Source organism: Lagenorhynchus albirostris, chromosome 8, assembly GCF_949774975.1.
Source record: "Lagenorhynchus albirostris chromosome 8, mLagAlb1.1, whole genome shotgun sequence".
Classification (NCBI taxonomy): Eukaryota; Metazoa; Chordata; class Mammalia; order Artiodactyla; family Delphinidae; genus Lagenorhynchus; species Lagenorhynchus albirostris.
In genome coordinates, this window is record NC_083102.1 from 5,866,374 (window position 1) to 5,885,837 (window position 19,464).

The following is a 19,464-nucleotide window of genomic DNA, read 5'->3' on the forward strand; positions in this document are numbered from 1 at the left end:
CCATCCTCCTGCGGGGAAGGAGTTAAGTCTCTCCGCTGCATCCCTCTTCCCTCCTCCGCCTCACGCCCACCCACCCCCCCCCACCCCGCCCCGCCGCCTTTGAGTCCTGCAGCTAGGCCCTGGGCTGACCTTCACCGGGAGGGAGGCCGCAGTGCGCATGCCCGGGCCCGGCTCCCGCCGCTGCCCGGTTACCGGGCGGGTGAGGACGAGGGAGGGGGGCCGCGGTCCCGGACGAGCCCCCCAGCGCCTGGCCGCCGCCCGCTCGGGCGTCGTGGGGGGGCCGCCGAGCCCGTCCCGCCGGCCGCGGCGCATCTCTCCCTGCGCGGGGAGCGGCGCTTTGCCATTTGGTGCTGGTGGTGCTTCGGCGAGGGAAGGAGAGATGGGGGGACGGCAGGGGGGACTCCGGCTCCGGGCGGCCGCCCTCTGCCCGGACACGCGCACGGCCTGCCCGGAGCGCGGCCTGGGCCGGTCGGCCGAGCCTAAGGGCCGGGTTGAGCCGGGAGGAAGGGCCCCTGCCCGTTGGAATCGGGACTTCCCCCGGGCCTCCTTCCCACCCGGCAGGACGCAGGAGCCGGCGGGCGGCGTGGCACTGCTGAGCTCCCTTCTGGGGCTGAGCCGTTGGGGAGCCTGGCCTTTGTGAGGTGGGAGTCCTGGCCCGGGACACCCTCACTGGCGCCTCTGCTTTCTGGTCTTAAGGCTCCCCGGTGTCCGCACACCTCGGGTCGCCCCTGTAAAAGCAGCATGCACACGTGTCTGCCGGCTGAGGCCTTGCGAGCGGGCTGCATTGGTGATCACGTTGTGCCTGTGTGTGCAAATCCATGTGTCTCCTTGTTCCTCTGGTGTTTGCATTGGTGTGTGTGCCTGGGGGCAGGTATGCCCTATATATCTGTTGCCTGTATATGCGTAAGGATGTCTCCCAGAGAGGGGGCTGCAGGGCGAGGCGCTCATCCTGGGGTGGCCCGGGAGGCTGTTATCTATGGACCCGAGCGATACTCACCTCCGTTGGCCTAACCACCTCCTGCAAACTCCTCCACCACCAAGACCAGCCCCCTCACAGATGCTTGGTGTTCCCACTGTGCTGATGCACCTCCTCTGCTGTCTTCTTTTGCCAAAAGGCCTCTCCAAGAGTTGAGACCTCGGAGCTTTACAGAAAGCCTAGAGGTGTCTGCCCCTGCCCCTGTCCGCCAGAACCTTCAAGGTGTCACATGTCCATGCTAGAAGCACCCACAGGGGGGCGGGGTGCTTCAGGTAAGCGGCAGAGTATGAGCTCTGTCCACTGGGCCACTGAGCTTTGGGTGGTTGCAAGTGTTAGCAGGCATTGGTCACGTCCAGTCCCTGTGTGTAGGCACGGAGGGAGAGTGGCACTTAAGACCAGCCTCAGACTTCAGGGGGCGGCAGCCTATTTGGAAAGCCAAACATAACACACACGAAACGCAGGGAACGTGAGACATTAGTCAGTAGAGTGCCAGTTCATGGCCATGGTAGATGGCAGTGGGCATTCAGAGAACAGAAAGATCTGTGCACAGGAGTGGGACCAGGGAAGGCTTCCTGGAGGAGGTGGGGCCCAAGCCGGGCTTTAAAGAATGAATGTGATTAGGACAGGCGGAGGAGCAGCATGGGGATTCCAGGCAAAAGAACAGGAGCAGAGGCTTGGAAACGGGAATGAGCAAGAGGTTTTGGAAGTTAGCGGAGAGACTGGAGAGGTTAGCTCCCCAGGTTACCAGCAGCCACCTTCATGGCCTATGGCAAACACCCACCCCTTCCCACCCCAGCAGGGCCCAGTCTCTGAGAGTGTGGGTCTGGCGGGGGGGTGGGTAAGCCTGGGTAAAGATGTAGTAGGAAGGGGATCTCTAGGTCCCCTGCTAAGCTGGTGGTAGAGGAGGGGCATCGTGGACCACAGGCCCTCTCTAGCCTTTCAGGGGATTGACAGTGGGCACCTAAATGGACGGTGACAAACAGAAGCACAAGGGGACCCAAGGAAATCAGGCTGCAGGCAAAAAAGCCTCCGTAGCCAGAACACTCCCTCGGTTCTTTGTCCTGACCTCTGAAGGCGTTCTGAAGGTTTGAGGGTCAGGACCACCCCACTGCACCCCGCCCCAGGGTAATGCTGGGTCTTCAGTATCTAACTTCAGATAAATTTCCCAACAAAGTCCCCCAGGCACTGCCCCATCCTCACCTGGATACTGACAGTACAACCCCAGGAGGCCCATAAACTTGACCCACTCTCTCCCAAAGCCCTGGGGCTCTTCCTCCAGAAGGAGGAGAGAGGGGTGTGGCCTTGGGGGCATGGGCGGGGCCAGGGCTCCTGGCCTGGGGAAGCTCAGGATTTGCCCCTCCTGTATCCTGTCCCTCCTTCGTCCCAGCGACTGCCAGCTCCCTCCACGCCACCCCTTCTGGGGCTCCCTTGTAGCCCCACCGCTACCCCTGCTTTCTCTGGGGTCTTGAGGCTGGCCCTCCCACACCCAGCGCCCCAGCTCCTCAAGGTCCCCTACCCCACCCCCGACTCCAGAGCCGTCGGGTCCTGCTCACCTCCCTCTGCCCCCGACCCCCCGCCGTCCACGCCGGCTCCTGGCCTGCCCCCACAGCTTCTCTTCCTGTTCTCACGAGCCTGATCCACCTCCCTGTTTCCGAAATACCTCCCCTACTGCCCTCACTCTCTCACATAAAGACAAAGACTCACATGCCCCGAAATAGACTCACACAGGGCTGGGAGGCACAGACCGTGTCCCGCCACACACGCACACGCACGCACGCGCGCGCACCGGAGGCTCTCGTGGAGAGAGGCACACAGAGGAGGCATTTGTGTGTGCACGCACATAAACACCCACACCCACAGCCCCGAGCCGTGCCCACACGAGGGTGCAGACACACACGGCGGGTGAGACAAGGGCGCACACATCTGTGGACGCAGGGGCACCCCGCCTCCCGGGGCACACCCACGCCTGCCGCCCCGGTGCAGGAGAAAGGCCTCCTCCGGACTCCGGCTCCCCCCGGATTCCTTCCAGCGAATGTTTCCCTACTTGGCCTGCCAGGTCTCTGGGGAAAGGGCCTCAGAAATGCAGCAGGAGCCACTTGGGGGCAAAGCTGGAACTGACTGTTCCCTGCCTGGCCCTGCCGGCGAATTCCCTAACCGAGAAACTATTTGCGGCGAGAGGCCGGGGGCCGGCGAGCCCCCCGCCACCTCCCCTCGCGTCCCCTCCCCGCGCCGCCTCCCCGCGGCCCTCGGGCGGCCTCGGGCTGCAGTGCCGCTGCCCAGCGCCCGGGAGCCGGGCTGGCCGGCGTGCCTCGCCGCTTATCTGCGCTGTTTGGCCAGCGAGGGTTGGAAAGGCAGGCTTTTCTGTCCCCGCCGAGTCAACAGGCAGACCCCGGGCCGCCGGACTATTTCTGTCTTATCAGTGCAGGAATGCTGCAGCCGCGGCGGCGGCGGCGGCGGCGGCGGCGGCGGCGGCGGCGGCGGGCGGGCGGCGGCGGCGTGGGCCGTGGGCCGTCAGGGCAGCCCTGAAGGGGCCCCCTCCCCACTCCGCTCGAGTAGAAGTGTGAGAGAGCCCAGCAGGACTCAGAGGGGAGAGTTGGAGGAAAAAAAAAAAAGGCAGAAAAGGGAAAGAAAGAGGAAGAGAGAGAGAGAGAGTGAGAGGAGCCGCTGAGCCCACCCCGATGGCCGCGGACGAAGTTGCCGGAGGGGCGCGCAAAGCCACGAAAAGCAAACTTTTTGAGTTTCTGGTCCATGGGGTGGTGAGTGGGGGAAAGTTAGCGGGGGAGGGAGAGCGAGCTGGCTCGGGCTGAATGGAGGGATGGTCGGGAGGGGCCGGGAGGGGGGCTCCCGCTCTCCCACCCCTCTAGCGGGAGCGCCACGGCCCGCGCGGCCCAGCCCCAGGACTGTGCCGGCGCCCTGGCACCCGAACACGTCGTCAGGCGGTTGGCCGGGGATGGGTGCCCGGGCGGGGAAGGGAGGCGTTTGCAGGGGTTCCTGTCAGGGGCTGGGGGTGGGACTTGGGGACTGTACCCCCCAAGTGGGGGCTCCCCTAGGTACCCGACGTGTTGTCTTCTGTTCTTTTCCTTGTGGGCCCAGGTGTTACCCCTGCCCTGGGGGTGGGGGTGGGGGACATGGCATCGCTGGGCTGGGCTGTCTGTTAATCCGTTGGGACAGTGTTTCTCTGTGTCTCAGGAGCAAGGAGCAGGTGACCCTGTAGGCACTGTGAGCCGGAAGCCCTAGGGCTGAACAACCTCTGCATCCCGGCAGGAAGACTCTGGGGCTTTGCTGACGGCCTCTGCCATGAAGGCCAGAGAGAGGCCCTCTCTAGGGACAGACCCCAAGTTAAGGGGTCTGAGGATCCCTCGGCAGACTCAGCCACCAGAAGCTGATGTCCCTAATGCCTCAAAGGTGTGAAGGAAGGGCTGGAGTCAGGGACGCGAGGCCTAGAGACCAAAGGGGCCGGGCAGCACCGTCCTGCCACAAGCAAGCTTGGAAGGTCCACCGGGAGCCTGAGGGAGCCCAGGGGACCTGAGAGGATGGGAATAGGTTGGAAGGGCTGTGGAATAGGAGAGGCAGGGGCTCCAGGACTTGGGATGGGTGCTGGTGCTGGAGCCCGATATAGAGGAGGCAGTCAGGTTTACAGTGGCCACATTTGGTTGTGACCCCAAGGAAGGCATGTTCTCAGCAAAAGAGGCCAGAGTCCTTAGAATTTTGGCCCTTCGTGTGGGTCGCCGATCCCTGGTGGCTGGCTAGCCCTCTGGGGGCTCTGGAAGTCTCCCTCTCAGGGCCTCTTCAGCAGATCAGTGAGTACAACTGGCCTTATTAAGTGGGAGAGCATCTGATGGGGAAAGGGGCTTCCCCGGGGCAGCTGTCCTCTCTGGGCTAACTTCCATGTCAGTCAGCCTAGTGACCAGTCCTAATGTTGCTGCCTGGGGAGTCCCTTTTAAAAGGCCCATCTAGGAGGGAGAGGGACTATACACGTGGATTTTTTATTTGGCCAACTTACAGCTTCAGTTCTTGGGTGGCTGGGGGCCCCACTCCCAGTGGCCCATCTGTGCTGGTGGGAAATGGCCGGCGTGGGCTCCATTCTGGGCTGCCACCCTGGAGGTGTGAGTGACAGGGTCAGGTGGGGCAGGGGGGGCAGACACATGGACAGGCAGGTTTCACCGCAGAGGCGATGGGCAGAGACAGCTGGCTGGCTGGGGGTTAGGGTTAGACATAGCGCAGGCAGGAGGGACCGGAGGGAGAGTCGGCAGTTAGAAGGGCTTCACCAAGCTCAGGATTAGGGCTCTGCTCCCTGTTCCTGGGAGCAGCTGCACTCCTGGGGGTGAAGTGGGTGGTGCTCGAATGGTATCAGGGGCACAGGGTCTGCAACCATCACTCGCTAAATCTCCTTCCTGCTCTCCAGCCCCCATCCCACCCAGCCTCCACTTGACAGCCCCTCAGACCCTCCCCAACCCCTCTTCTGAAATCTGGACAAGTGAGGTTTTAAAAGTCTGTGGGCCACTTCACTCAATACATTTGATGTCATCTACATCCCAGCTGAGCACCGGGGTAGCGGCAAAGGAATACACCTGCCTCATCTCCCTCTCCGTGGCCCCCTGCGAACCCAGACTTCTGACCTCACTGGGGCAGGGTGGGGAGTAGAGGCGGTCTGGAGGATGGGACGGTCTCTGGTGATTCGGGTGGACGGGCAGGGAGAGATGGATATAAGAGGAGATGCTGCTACTTTTGACCTACCCAAGCCCTCTGGACCTCCCATCTCCAGTTAAGCCTCCCCCCACCCCCCATCGGAGAATCCTGGTGAGGTCTGACCTCAGTCCCTCAGGTTGCCTCCAGCCTTCACCTTGAGAGCAAATTATGGGGATGGGCTACGTCAGCAAAGCCCCTGCCTGGGGAGGCTTGGAATCAGAGGAAGGGGGTGGGGATCAGGGCTGAGGCATCAAAGGCAGGGGCCCAGAGAGAAGAGTGGGTTGAAATGGGAAGGGTGAGTTCAAGGCAGGACAGCCCAGGAAATGGACTGGGAAGCAGGGAATGGGAAGAGGGGCAGCAGAAGTCCGAGCAGGGAGCCCAGCCCCTAAACTAAACGAAGCAGCAGAGAGCAAAAAGCCCCTCGGGAAACGGCCGCTCAGCGCTGCCTTCGCCGGGAGGAGCTGCATGACCTTGGCTAGGTTGCTTTTCTCCTTGAGCCGCGGTTGCCTCATCTGTCAAGTGGGGAGAGAAGGACCCGCTCCGACTGTCTTGCAGAGGAGCATGTGGATGTGAACATCCTTTAAAAAGGTTGAAAGGCGCCATTAATATTCATTTTCGCGGCACCTTCCGCAAATCCGAGGCTGGCAGTGCCCTGTGCAGTTGCCTGGCTTCAGTTAGCTTCCTGCAGCGAGACGCAAAGCCCCCCTCCGCCAAAGCTGCGCGGTTCCGGCGCCCCCGCCCACCCCTCGCTCGAGCCGTCGGCAGCAGGGTCACGGGCCGGGGGCTCGGGGTGGGAGAGACGCAGCTCACCGCGCCTGGAACAGGGGCCCTGGTCTGACCGGCGGACGCCTGTGTCTGCTTCACCCCCGCCTCCCCAGCGCCCCGGGATGCCGTCTGGAGCCCGGATGCCCCACCAGGGGGCGCCCATGGGCCCCCCGGGCTCCCCGTACATGGGCAGCCCCGCCGTGCGACCCGGCCTGGCCCCCGCGGGCATGGAGCCCGCCCGCAAACGAGCAGCGCCCCCGCCCGGCCAGAGCCAGGCCCAGAGCCAGGGCCAGCCGGTGCCCACCGCCCCCGCGCGGAGCCGCAGGTAAGAGGGGCCCAGAGCAGAGGGGGCGGACGCAGGACCCGCAGGGACGGGGTGGGCGAGGACCGGGATTGGAAGCGGGAGGAGAGCGATCGGCAGGGAACAGGCGTCCTGGGTGGGATGCCCTCCCGGGAGGCGGGCTGAGGGGGCACTGGTCTGGTTCCTTTGTGTGCCCACCGTAGAGACAGGCTGCGGCCGTCGCGCCCTTCTCCTTGTCACCTGCTCTGTCCCTCTCTCCACCCCAGTCCCCAGGTTCTGGGAGATGCTTCAGTCTTCGGGGTGCGGGCGGGCTGGCACTGGGACTGAGGGCAGAGCTTTAGACTGTGTTTCTTAGTGTGGTTGTCCAGGGTGCCTTCCTCAGAACCCGCGGGCTTGGCTGTTCAAAAGCCCCACTCCAGATCTTCTTCGTCTGAATCTCTGGCCAGGGGGGTGGAGCCTGGGGATGTGCCCCGTGGGTGGCCAGTCGCTGCCCCATTGTGCTCTCAGGTGATTCTTTACCAATCAAATGTTGAAGCGTTGCCACGATCTGTCCTCTGGATCAGGTCTGCCCCCAAACCATCAAGGGCCAGCCTATTTACTTGTCTGAGCCAGCTGGTGGCACCCCAAAAGCCCCTGCGCGTGCCTGGCAAGAGAGATACCCCTCTGGGTTTCACTATTTAGCCAAACACACATGCTTCCCTTTGCACACCAGATGGAGTCTTATAAAAGGTGCAATATGGATTTTACCGCATTATTAAATATTTTTTACATAGCAAGGAAAATTCACCATTTATAGGAATCCCATGATGAATTCTTTTGCAAAGTGAGTCATTCTTTTATACAGTAAAGAGTCCCTGATTTAGCTTGTATAAATGGAGAGTTTCACATAGATAATTTCTTCAAAACAAATCAGACCTTTAATGAAAACTGCTTGCCTAGCCTTAGAACAGATTTTTGGACAGAGAGGGGGCAGTGGTTGAGAACACCACAAGGGGGCAGTATGCAGCCATCCTCTAGGCTGGGTTCTAATTTCTACTTGCCAAGGATTTTCTGGGGTGCTTTTGGGAGTCAGAAGCAGCTAGTGGATCGAGTCCAAGTCCCAGCTGCTACCCCAGGTCCAGCCACAGCCACACCCCTCAGGAGAACGTCCTATCCACTCTCTTTGGATACCTATGGGTGTGTCCCTGGACCCTGCTGGCAGGTGGCCCAAGGGCATGAGCACCCCCTGCCCATCAGTGTCCCCTTCCAAGCCCAGGGTGGCAGGGGTGCAAGTCCTCACCAGCTTCACACCATCATTTCCTGCTCCAGGGATGGGCCATGGGTGTCAGCTCCCCTCCCTTTGAGCTCAGGCCACCTTGGACCATGCACCCCTGCTTAGCAGAGAAAGCGAGTCCTCAGAATCCATCCTCCCTCTCCTCTGTCCTCCCCTCTTCCCAGCTTTCCTCAAAGGCTTCTGCAGCTCCCCTACCCCCAGCCCCTTCTAAGTCTCATTTCGATGGCCCTGAGGATGTGGTGGAGCAGAAGGGGGCTCCCAGGCTGGAGAAAGCACGGGGTCACCTCTGCTCCCCCCTGAGAGGACAGAGCACCAGTGCCACACACCAGCATCATAGCCCCTTGGGCAGGCAGACAAGCGGGCTGTGGGAACCCCAGCCAGGCGGGCTGAGATGTCGGGATAATTTAGCAGGTGGCCTCGTTACTCCCAGATCTGTCGCCATGGTAACCTGGTTTTTTCTTTAAAAAATGTACAGTGCCAAGAGGAGGAAGATGGCTGACAAAATCCTCCCTCAAAGGGTGAGTGCCTTTCACAGCAGCCCCCAGCCCACCCCCCACCCTTTGCTGCTCCGCCCTCCTTCCCCCCTCCCCGCCACCCCGTGCCTCTTCCCCTCCCCCCTCAGGAGCTGCGCTTCAGCATCACAGTCACTTTCACTTTTTGTTCAAAAAGCTAATTAAGAAGTGAGGCTCCCCAGGCCAGAGGGAGGGGGTGGGGCGGAGGGAACAGGCGGAGCCATAGGGTTAGGATACTGGGTCTGGGGTGCAGTAGGTTGAATTCCAGCGGTATGAAGACATAAAGGCGTGGGACAAAGAGGAGAGGAGAGCTCGGGGATCACAGGCTGGCAGGGGGAGTGAAGGGCGCAGGCATCGTAAGAGGACCCAGGCCGAGCTAGCTAAGGAGTAGCATGGTTGAGCAGCCATGAGCCAGGGTAGAGGCAGGCAGCGACATCACCTGTCCCGGGGACGCCAGGGTCCGTCCTCTCCACTTTGCAGACACCCAAGGGAAACCCAGAGGCCGTGTGACAGGGGAGAGGACAAGACGAGGAGGTGAAGCCCTCGCGCTTGCTGGGCTCCCTGGGTGCTCTGGCCGCCCCTAGTGATGAGATGCACTGTGGGAGAAGCAGTTTTTATCCCCACACGTCAAGGCCCTTATTGCTGGATTCGGAGCCCTGGGGAGAGCTCTCGCTCCTGCTCTCAAAGTTCCACGCCCTGAACCTCCTGGCCAGCTCCCCGCCACGCCCTTTGTGTCCTGGGACCACATGACGCACACACATTCCACCTGCAAGGCTGGCTGAGCCCCTGGTTCCCGGCCTTGTTCCTCCTCTTCCAGATCCGGGAGCTGGTCCCGGAGTCCCAGGCTTACATGGACCTCCTGGCCTTTGAGAGGAAACTGGATCAAACCATCATGCGGAAGCGGGTGGACATCCAGGAGGCTCTGAAGAGGCCAATGAAGGTGCCTTGGCTTGGGGGCAGGAAGAGGGGGCTAAGTCCTATTCCCAGAATGGAGAAGCGGGCTCGCGCTGGGGCCTGGCTCTGTGCTACACTCTTTATTTCTACAGCAAAAGCGGAAGCTGCGTCTTTATATCTCCAACACTTTTAACCCTGCGAAGCCCGATGCTGAGGATTCTGATGGCAGCATTGCCTCCTGGGAGCTGCGGGTGGAGGGGAAGCTCCTGGATGACGTACGTCCCGGCCCAGGTCTCTCCAGGTGTCCTGGGGTGGGCATGGGGCTGAGCCCAGGACAGTACCGGAGTACCAGCACTCAGGGCTAGGAAGTCGGCCCTGGCCGGGGTGGGGGGCGGGGCGGTCTAGAGAGACGTCTGGCTGGAGGCCTGCTTCTGACTGTGCCGCCCTGCCCAACCAGCCCACCCCCCACACCCCGCTCCCAACTCATTCTGCCCCGACGGTCCCTGTTCCGCCCCCACGGTCCGCTCCTCTCCCACAGCCCAGCAAGCAGAAGCGGAAGTTTTCTTCCTTCTTCAAGAGTTTGGTCATTGAGCTGGACAAAGACCTTTACGGCCCTGACAACCACCTAGTGGAGGTAAGACCCAGACCCCCTCTGCCCTTGAACCTGCCCCCCTTCCACACACCACAGTCCCGTCAGCTGCACAGGTTTGGATGAGGGAGCCCCCGCCACCAGGGCTCTAGCCCCACCAGCTCAGTTGGGCCTGTGAGGTGAGCCGGCTCTTATCCCCTGGACAGTGGCACCGGACGCCCACCACGCAGGAGACGGATGGGTTCCAGGTGAAGAGGCCGGGGGACCTGAGCGTGCGCTGCACGCTGCTCCTCATGCTGGACTACCAGGTGTGTGCCCCACCCCCCAGACACCACATGAGGCCCTCAGCCCCCCACGCCCTTTCTCCTAGATGGGGCGGGCCTCGGCCTCAAAGGTGCACATCCTGAGAGACCCCGTTCTCCTCCCTACCCCGCCCTCTCCAGAGCACGTTTCTGAGAAGCCCAGGCACCGCATCCGTGCTGAGTCCCAAGCCGCCTGGCCCTGAGCGCTTTCCACTCTCTCTCTTTTACCTCATTTTCATGGTCACCTTTTCCCAGCCTCCCCAGTTCAAACTGGATCCCCGCCTGGCCCGCCTGCTGGGGCTGCACACACAGAGCCGCTCAGCCATCGTCCAGGCCCTGTGGCAGTACGTGAAGACCAACAGGCTGCAGGACTCGCACGACAAGGAATACATCAACGGGGACAAGTATTTCCAGCAGGTACCCTCTCCCCTGAGCCCGGGGCCCCGGGGAGCAGGCAGAGTTACCGGTAGGGGAAGTGCCCCTACTAAGGTGACACCCCCGACTCCCTTCTCGACTCCGTCGGAAACGGTCTTGGAGCCAGAGACCAGGGTTCTAGTCCAGGCTCTGCCGTGGCGCAGCTCTGTGCGGTGGCCCACCCATCGTAGCCACCCCAGGTGAGGAAGACCTGGAACCCCAGGAGGCCAACAGCTTTGGGGAACACATTCTTGTCACTTGGAATTAGGATCCCCGAGTTCTAGTCCTGGGTCTAGACTCTGGGTAGATTACTGAAGCTATTTTGAGCCTTGTTCCTTATCTTCACGACAGGGTGATAACGATACCTGTCCCATCTAGCCCACCGGGCAGTTAGGAGAATCAAATTGCTGTGGAAGTGATTTGACAAGAGTTCTACCAAACTAGACATTATTAATAATATTTTTAATAATAATTTTTAAATAAATACAACAGATAGACTTTAGTAAAAATAACAGTTGATATTTATTGAGTACTTAACCACGTGCCGAGCACTGTTCCAAGCACTTTATGTGTAACGGACTCATTTAATTCTAACAACCCCTTGAGATAGATACCATTGCCATCCCCTTTCCAGAGATGAAGAAACTGAGGAGGAGATGTTAAGTAAGTTGCTCAGGGTTGCACAGTGAGCGGTGGAAGCAGGACTTACACCCGGGCCGGCCGACCCAAGGCCTGTGCTCTCACCCACGCGCTGCACACCCCTCCCGGTCAGCGCTCCTCTGGTCGCAGCCCACCTGGCCCCAGCCCCGTGAGCACTGGCTTCTCATGGCCTTTTCAGAATGGAAACTATGCTCTTTCAAACACAGAAGAGCGATCTCTCTCTCCCACTTCAGATTTTTGATTGTCCCCGGCTGAAGTTTTCTGAGATTCCCCAGCGCCTCACAGCTCTGCTATTGCCCCCTGACCCAATTGTCATCAACCACGTCATCAGGTGAGGCCCCCCGGCTGCTCCTCAGAACAGGGAATCTCTGTGGTGGTCCTGCCCTCCCTGCCCCTCCTTCTGCCTCCCCCCCCCCACCGCCCCTCCCCTCTGCTTCGGGCCCCAGCGCCCTTGGCCTCTGTGGGGGCGGCATGGACGCCAAGGGTTGGACTCCACTGGCAGCGTGGACCCATCAGACCAGAAGAAGACGGCGTGCTATGACATTGATGTGGAGGTAGAGGAGCCACTGAAGGGACAGATGAGCAGCTTCCTCCTGTCCACGGCCAACCAGCAGGAGATCAGCGCCCTGGACAGTAAGGTGGGGCCAGAGCCCAGAGCTGGAGTGGGACGTTAACCCAAAAGTGACAGAAGTACAGACAAAACAGACAAGAACGTGGGCCTATGGAGAGAGGAAGGGGAGGTGGCCCTTCCCTCGCTACCTGGAGCTCCGCCCATCCCCCTTTCCCTGGGACTGCCTGGGCATCAGGGACCTGAGGGATTGCCCTTCAAAGGCACAACAGCAAACCCCTTCCCCACCCCCGTACCGCCCCCCCCCCCCGCCCGTTTCCCTTCCTCTCACATCAGCACGGCCAGGTGAAAGCCTCTGTCTTTCTACCTGTAGATCCATGAGACGATTGAGTCCATAAACCAGCTCAAGATCCAGAGGGACTTCATGCTAAGCTTCTCCAGAGACCCCAAAGGCTACATCCAAGACCTCCTCCGCTCCCAGAGCCGGGACCTCAAGGTGAAGGGGACTCAGGGAGCACTGGATGGAAGACAAGCACATCGGGAAGACAGTAAACGTTGTTCACAGGGGCTGGAGGGGGTCCGGGCTCGGGGCTGACCCCACTGCTCCCTCCCAGGTGATGACAGATGTGGCAGGCAACCCTGAGGAGGAGCGCCGGGCTGAGTTCTACCACCAGCCCTGGTCCCAGGAAGCCGTCAGCCGCTACTTCTACTGCAAGGTGTGAAGGGCCCCGCAGGCCTCCGCCACCGCTTCCGGATGCTCCTCCAGGGCGGGTGGGGTCCTGTCACTCACCAGCAGCAGGTAACCTGCTCCTGCTCTCACTCCGCTACAGATCCAGCAGCGCAGGCAGGAGCTGGAGCAGTCCCTGGTTGTGCGCAACACCTAGGAGCCCTGCGAGCACCAAACACCGCTGGGGGCCTCAGGCCCTGCCCTGTGCCCTAGGGCTCTGCCATCACTCGGACAGACGCCTCGCCTCACCTCTCTCGCCTCTCGGGTGAGGCAGGGACTGGATTAAAGGTGTTCACCTGATAACAGCCGTGTGGTCATTGGTAACTGGGGAGGGAGGAGGCAGGGGAGGGCAGTGGGTCCCTCTGGGAAACTCCCCACCCCCTCCCTCAGAGTCTTCTTACTCCATTTTCCCTAGACCTAAAAACAGTTCGGCAGAAGACACTTTTAATGACATTTTCTTATTCGGAAATACAGCAACAAGCCCTCCATCTGTCCATCCGTGTTGCCCCGCCTTGCCGGGGCCAAGGCCGAAGGGCCCTAAGTGGGGGCGCGGGGCCCCGGGCCGCGCTACGTGCTATTGGCCTGCTCCTGCTCGAACAGAGCCACGGCGAGCTGCGCGCGGGCCCCCAGCCCCTCCAGGGTACTCAGGCGGCAGCGGTGGTAGAGCTCCTCGCTGAGCCGAGGGCTGCAGTCACGCACGGAGAACTTCTGCACCAGCCCTGGCTCCACGGCCCGGAAAAGGTGGAGCCCTGAGAACCGGAGGAAAACATCCATCACCTCCAGCCCCTCCAGGGCTTCCTCCTCTTCCTGGCCCGCCAGCTCACCAGCCAGCCGGGCTCGGGCCGCCAGGTAGTCAGCGTTGTAGAAGCAGCCCTCCGCGGAAGCCTGTCGGTCAAACCTGCCCCCAACGGGAGCCCCCCGGGCAGGCTCAGCACCAGGGGGGGACGGGGGGTCGGGGCCGGCCCCCGGGGGCCCTTGGGGAGATCTCTGTGGTGCCAGGGCGGGGCTGAACTCCTGGAAGTGGACCGGGAAGAAGGCCTGCCAGCCGGAGATGGCGTTCATGCGGCAGCGGTTGAGGACCTCGGGCCCGGGCCTGGTCCACACGGTGGCAAGGAAGAAGAGCGTGTCCACGGGGTGCTTCTTAGAGACCACGTCCAGGAGCCGCACCTGGGAAGGGGCCTCCGCGCGCACAGCGAGCCAGGCCAGCCTCGTCCCAGGGTACCGTCGTTCCAACTCAGCCGCTGCAGCCTTCACCCCAAGAAACGGGTCCGGGGCCCCTCGGCCCCCTTCCCGCGGCCCATAGACCAGCAACAGGGTGAGTAGGGCATGCTCTCGCGGCTCCAGGACACCGGCTGCAAAGGCCTCCAGGAATGCAGGGGCCGCGGCGGCTTCGGCCACCAGCAGCGGCAGCACCAGCTGCACGCGGGTGGCCTCGGTGACGTAGGGCATGGGGAGGATCTCCACCCGGCTCAGGGGCCGCAGCAGGCTGACCCTGCGGGCCAGGGCCCGCCGGTGCCCGCGCTGCGTCACAGCTTCCAGCAGCAGGTCCAGAGTGTACTCCATGCCCCGCGCCGGGTCAAAGCGCCGGTAGCCGTTGAGAAGCCGCTGCTTCTGGAAGCGCAGGCGGGGCTGATAGCGCCGATTCAGCTGCTCCAAAGCAGTCTCCACGGCGTCGCCCACATCTGCCCTGCTAGCCCCTTGCAGTGGGCACTTGGGGGCCCCGTCTGCACAGGAGAAGGTGTGCTGCTCTGTGAAGTAGTCCCAGCCCAGCACCTCAAAACGAGAGTGCGGTGTAAAAGGGGCCGGGAGCCCAATGGGCCAGCTCAGGCCTGCCTCCCCTTCAGGGGTCAGCACGGTCAGGTTCCGGATCTGAGCCTGGGTGGGAGGGACGCCCAGTTAGTGCCCCGCTAGGCAGTCAGGACCCTACCCCACTCCGGCGTCCCGGGGCCTGAGGTCTGCCCTGACCCCAGTAGCACTCAGTGAGGCTCATTGCTTAATTCCCTGTCCTCTACATTCTTTAATCGGGAAGGTGCAGAAGGCATTCGAGTCACAGCCGCCTTTCACAACTGCTGTTGTGAAAGCAGTTGGGAAACGTGCTTTCCTGGAGGTTAAAGCACCCTGAAATCTAAAGCTGGGCAGTCTTTCTCTTCCATACTCAAAGCACTCGCGCTCTCTTCACAAAGAGCCCTTTGTTTTCACCTGTACCCCACCTCAGACAACCCCCACGGTCAAGCAGAGAGTTCCTCTACCTTCTGCCCTTGGACCGTCTAAGGGCGGTGCTGGAGGTTCAGGGACTTCTAGGTTTTTGCCTCCTTGCTGGAGAGGAATTAAAACTATTCTGTCAGGACTTCCCTGGTGGTTAAGACTCCGAGCTTCCATTGCAGGGGGCACGGGTTTGGTCCCTGCTCGGGGAACTAGGATCCTGCGAGCTGCGCAGGGGGGCCAAAAAATTCAAAAATTAAAAAAACACTATTCTTAGACTCCAATAAAGATGTTAAAAACAAACATTAATTCACTTAACTTATATAAAACTCAAAAAACAAAAACCCCAAACCACCCCCCCCTAAAAAAAAAACACAAACCACTCTTCTATCTAAGCACTCTACCAAGCCGGATCCTCAGAGCTCACCTGCAAACCCTTTTAAGTGCATCCAAGTCATGCCAGGAGCTTTGATTATCTTATGACTGACCTGGACCCCCCAGGGCCCCTTCTCCCTGAGTCGTTTTAAATTGGGGTATGGTCAGCCTCCTTCTACCTCGCCCAGCCTCCCCTCCCACGCATCATGAGCCTGGACGCCTGAAGCTCCCTGTGACCTCCAACCCTGGTCCCAGGCTCACCTGCAGCTGTTCTATTTCACTGTACGCTCGTTCCAGCTCCAGAGCACTGAAGCGCTTGTGGAGCCGGTACATGAGGGTTCCCTCGGAGACAGGGTGCACCGCAAAAGCACTCAGGAAAGCCGAGCTCCCCTCCTTCTCGGGGTCCCTATTTTTGGCCAGTTCAAACGAGCGATACTGCTGCCCCTAGAGGACCAATGAGACCAATCAGTGCCACACAGGGAGGGCTGCCCGGCCTGACCACCTCGACCGCGCTCAGCATTCACACCTATTACCGCCACTGCCGCAGAAGCGGGGAAGGCACAGGAGCTCATTCTGGTGTCCCCTCAACCTCAGCCTTACTCTCACCAACGGATTTTGGAAAAGAGAGTGCTAGCTAGGCAACTAAGGATGCCCTAGCCCCCGCCCCGCCCCAGCAAAGAACCCCACTGTTCCTCAGAAGAATGAAAGCCGAAAGCCAGCAAATGCTCCCAATACTCTGGTCTGGGAGGAGGGGCCCCTCTGGCATTGTTCCCTCTTCACCAACCAAAAGGGAGGTTCCTGGGCTACCTTACCCCTCCAGGAGAGTGGCCATCTCTAGGACACTCCCAGATCATTGGTGACTGTGCAAGTGTCAGGGAAGGGGCGGAAGGCAAGGGGCCAGGTGGGAGGAATGGTAAGGGGCACCTTTCTGGCTTGCTCGAGGGTCCCTGACAAGATGCCACGTTTGACGGCCCTAGGGATCTAAGACTGTCAGAGGTGAGCAAGGGAGAGCTAGAGGGGTGATCGGGGCTGGAAAAGGCACAACGACAGCCCCGAGGTGCCGCTGGGAAAGCGCCAGCAGCACCCAGCCTCGAGGCCAATCGCTCGGTCGCTAACTTGTCGGGGGCCGGGATTAACTCGAAAGGGCTGTCACCTGGTGCTGTGAGACACAGCCGATGCCCAGAGAGTCAATGAGGCAGCGGCCAAGCCACTCATCAGGACGGGCACTGAGGATGTCTCCTCGGCAGCCATCCAGATGTGGCCACAATCGAAGCAGGAGGCTCCGTGACAACAGGTAGCCAAAGCCCCCGTGGCAGTATCGGGCCTGCTCGCCTGCGCCAATGAACTCCTCCGTCCGGCCCAGGTACAGGTCTTGGTTGATACTGAGGTGGCCAGCCAGGGCTGCCAGGCGGGGGGCCTGCACATACGTGTCATCCTGCATGACGAAGAACCAGTCGTAGTCGGCCCCAAAGTGTGTGTGAAGATGGCGCAGGGTCTCGGACATGAGCCAGGCTGGCCGTTCGTCCCCGTGAGATACCACCTGCATCCCTGCCGGAGTCCGGGCCCCTCGCTGCCCAGTGAAGTAGAGTAACCGAGGGAAGTGGTGAGCCACTGTGCGGTTCACAGCCACAGCCAGAGTGGACAGTGTGGCCCGGGAGGTCAGGACAGCCACCAGCAACCGCTCGCGAGAGCCCAGCTCTGTCTGGATGTACCGAGTCCTGTAGGGAGACCAGCATGCCAAGGGTCAACTCCCTAGTCTTTAGGAACACTCAGTGTGTCCAGCATATACATCCCCCTAGGAATCAGTGAGTTGGAGTTGAGAAAAGAGGAGGGACAGACCTCCTCATCCATATTAATGAGCTACTGGAGGGAGCATCCACTGAGTAGCCGAACTGGGACTGATCTGGGGAGAGGTCAACCAAGGCTGGATGGGATGGGCTAGATGCAATTCCTGCCCTGTTGAAGAACATCAACCACTAATTTAACACCAATGGGTAAGGCTTTCTCAGACCTGAGGAGGAGGAAGAAACTGGACCGAACCCTGATGGATAACAAGGCAAAGAATTGCTTCAAGGAGCCTACGACGATTACCAGTGAAGGCAGAGGCAAGGGCTTGGAGCAGCCCTAACCGGGGTCTGGGAACTACGCGCACACAACTCTCACCTGAGCACCTTCTTGTAGGGCTTGTTGGGATCCCTGTAGTAGGGAATGATCCGGGGTTTGAAGTCTTCATCACTTTGGTCAAGCTGAGCTCCTGAGTCTAGATTCTGTGGCCCTCCTGGTTCCCCCACAGCCACTACACAGGGATCTTCTCCCTCACCCTGGATCCAGGAAACCCGCAAGAGGCTCAGGCTGCACCCCAGAGACAGCCCTAGGATGAGGGGCAGTGCTGGTTGCAGCAGAGCCAACACTGAGCTCAGTCGCATGGCGGTGGGCCCTGCCATGTGCGTGCCCTAGAGGGCACGGCCTCGAGGATCGATCAGTGGGTAAATGGGCACCTGGCCGGGAGCAGGTCTGCCGTTTTAACAAGGGAACCTGGGGTCAATGAGGTCAACAAGAGAACAAGGCGTGTTTGCTTCCAGGCCCAGTATCCCCGGGAAATGTCTGCCTGGCCTTCCGTTGTCAAGGTGCTGGCTCTAACCCTCAATCCAAATAGTAAATATTCGAATCAATTTCACCCACTAATGGTGAGGCTTCCAGTAAAAGCAAGAGGAAATAAAACTCAATCCTGTCAAACCTAACCCCAAAAGGACTACATACATCTGAAGACTGGATCTAAGCCAAGAGATGGCAGCAACCGATAAAGATGGGCTTGGGGAAACGCACATGCTCCATCAACACAACAGCCCCCGGCTGGAGGAACCTAACTCCACAGGCCTTTCCCAAGAAGCGCCCGGCGGGGGCACGTCTCACTCAGTTTACTGCAGGGGCTGCCGACTGGCTGCTGAAGGCCAGCGCCGGGATGGGGTCGGGGCCTTTCCACTCTATTCCCGAGTGTTAAGCAGACATCTGGCTAGGGTACCCACCCCTCCCGGCAGTCAGGAGCGGTCAGGAGCCACTGGCACCGCGCACAGAAGTTCTGCCCACCTAATGAGGCGGACGGAGGATATGGTGACTCAGCACGAAGAGCCTCTCAGAGGAGCACGATGGCTGATGGAGCCACTGTGCAGGGCGTCCTTCTCTGAATCCCCGCTGCTGAGAGGCTGGTGCTGCCTGACAGTAACCCCGGCCGCGTAAGAGCGATTCGGTGTTTGGTTTTCCCAGAGCCCCGGGTACCCAAACCGAACCAAACCAAACCGAGAAGAGAAGCAGCTAGCGACAACGCAGGGATCCTGAGAAGGCACACGGAGGCTCGGCTGGCTTCCGGTGCGCCCGTTGTCAGGCCCGGCGCCCCTGTCTACCTCTCAGCAATGAAGAGCAACTCTAGTCCTAGAAAGAAGGTCCAAAGCGAGCGTTAGCCGCTAGTCTCACAACAGAAATAAAACCGGCTGCGTCACGGGGCTGCAGAGGAGGGGCAGGGAGACTCGGTTCTTTCTGGCGACGGGAATGGAGATCGCGGCGGGGAGAGGAGGGCAAAGACTCCGTTCTCAGGCCCGTCAGCGGGGGCAAAAGCCCTGCCTGCGCCACTGGGCGAAGGACAACGAGGGACACCGCGAGGCCCACAGGGGGAGTCCCCTGCAGCCGGGCCAGGGGCGGCGGCGTGCTAATAACGAGCGGCCGGGGTATGGCGGCCGCGGCCAGCCGGGTCCCGGGGAGTCGGGGTGAGGGCGTGGGTCTGGGACGTGCTCCTGTCCTCCGGAGCGGTGCCCCCGACGCCCCTTGCAGGGGTAGGGCGGGGAAGGGGGAACAGACCCCAGGGCCCGAGGCGCCGGCTCCACCGCTGCAGCCGCTGCCACCTCACAGCCTGGCCCGTTCCTTCCTCTTCCGCTCGCTGTCAGTGCCCGTCTCTATGGTGACCGCATCCGGCCGCTCGCTCCGCCGCCGCCCTCTCTGTGGTCGTCCCGCCCCTCTCTGCGCCGAGAACCCGCTGTGGGGTGACGTGGTCGTCCCGCCAGCCCCCCGCCCCCCAGCAACAGGCGTGCGCTCCGCAGACGCTAATGCGAGTGAACCCAGCACGGACCCAAAGGTGACGCAAGCTTCAACCTCAACTCCCTTCTGCCCTAGAAAAAATTACTCTCCCTCAGTGAGCGCGCTTCTGCCTCCTTGGACGACTGTTC

General features: G+C 60.9%; 2 protein-coding genes across 8 annotated transcripts in view; one reads left to right on the plus strand and one right to left on the minus strand.

Annotated features, from left to right (window-relative positions):
* The window catches only part of SMARCD3 (SWI/SNF related, matrix associated, actin dependent regulator of chromatin, subfamily d, member 3), a 32,880-nt gene extending 19,907 nt beyond the window's left edge, over positions 1-12,973 (plus strand). The window contains exons 1-14 of one of the 6 annotated variants that reach the window (XM_060156334.1): positions 3,471-3,732; positions 4,166-4,381; positions 6,544-6,755; positions 8,480-8,522; positions 9,334-9,456; positions 9,563-9,721; positions 9,949-10,044; positions 10,206-10,307; positions 10,557-10,718; positions 11,609-11,706; positions 11,878-12,013; positions 12,317-12,439; positions 12,558-12,659; positions 12,774-12,973. In XM_060156334.1, coding sequence (XP_060012317.1) covers positions 4,274-4,381; positions 6,544-6,755; positions 8,480-8,522; positions 9,334-9,456; positions 9,563-9,721; positions 9,949-10,044; positions 10,206-10,307; positions 10,557-10,718; positions 11,609-11,706; positions 11,878-12,013; positions 12,317-12,439; positions 12,558-12,659; positions 12,774-12,827 — 1,518 coding nt within the window. In that variant the 5' untranslated portion in view covers positions 3,471-3,732; positions 4,166-4,273 and the 3' untranslated portion in view covers positions 12,828-12,973. Of the gene's footprint in view, positions 1-3,470; positions 3,733-4,007; positions 4,382-6,543; positions 6,756-8,479; positions 8,523-9,333; positions 9,457-9,562; positions 9,722-9,948; positions 10,045-10,205; positions 10,308-10,556; positions 10,719-11,608; positions 11,707-11,877; positions 12,014-12,316; positions 12,440-12,557; positions 12,660-12,773 lie in introns of those variants that run through there. The other 5 variants (XM_060156335.1, XM_060156337.1, XM_060156333.1 and 2 more) reach the window with 5 other exon arrangements.
* Positions 12,974-13,109: 136 nt separating this feature from the next.
* CHPF2 (chondroitin polymerizing factor 2) lies at positions 13,110-19,174 on the minus strand. Of its 2 annotated transcripts, XM_060156331.1 has the most exons (4): positions 17,411-19,174; positions 16,401-16,965; positions 15,509-15,691; positions 13,110-14,545 (listed from the first exon to the last, which is right to left on the minus strand). In XM_060156331.1, exons 1-4 carry the CDS (start codon positions 17,689-17,691, stop codon positions 13,238-13,240), a joined length of 2,337 nt encoding a protein of 778 aa, XP_060012314.1. In that variant the 5' UTR covers positions 17,692-19,174; the 3' UTR covers positions 13,110-13,237. The 2 variants fall into 2 exon arrangements, with proteins under 2 accessions (XP_060012314.1, XP_060012315.1); XM_060156332.1 differs by lacking the exon at positions 15,509-15,691.
* Positions 19,175-19,464: the final 290 nt, after the last annotated feature.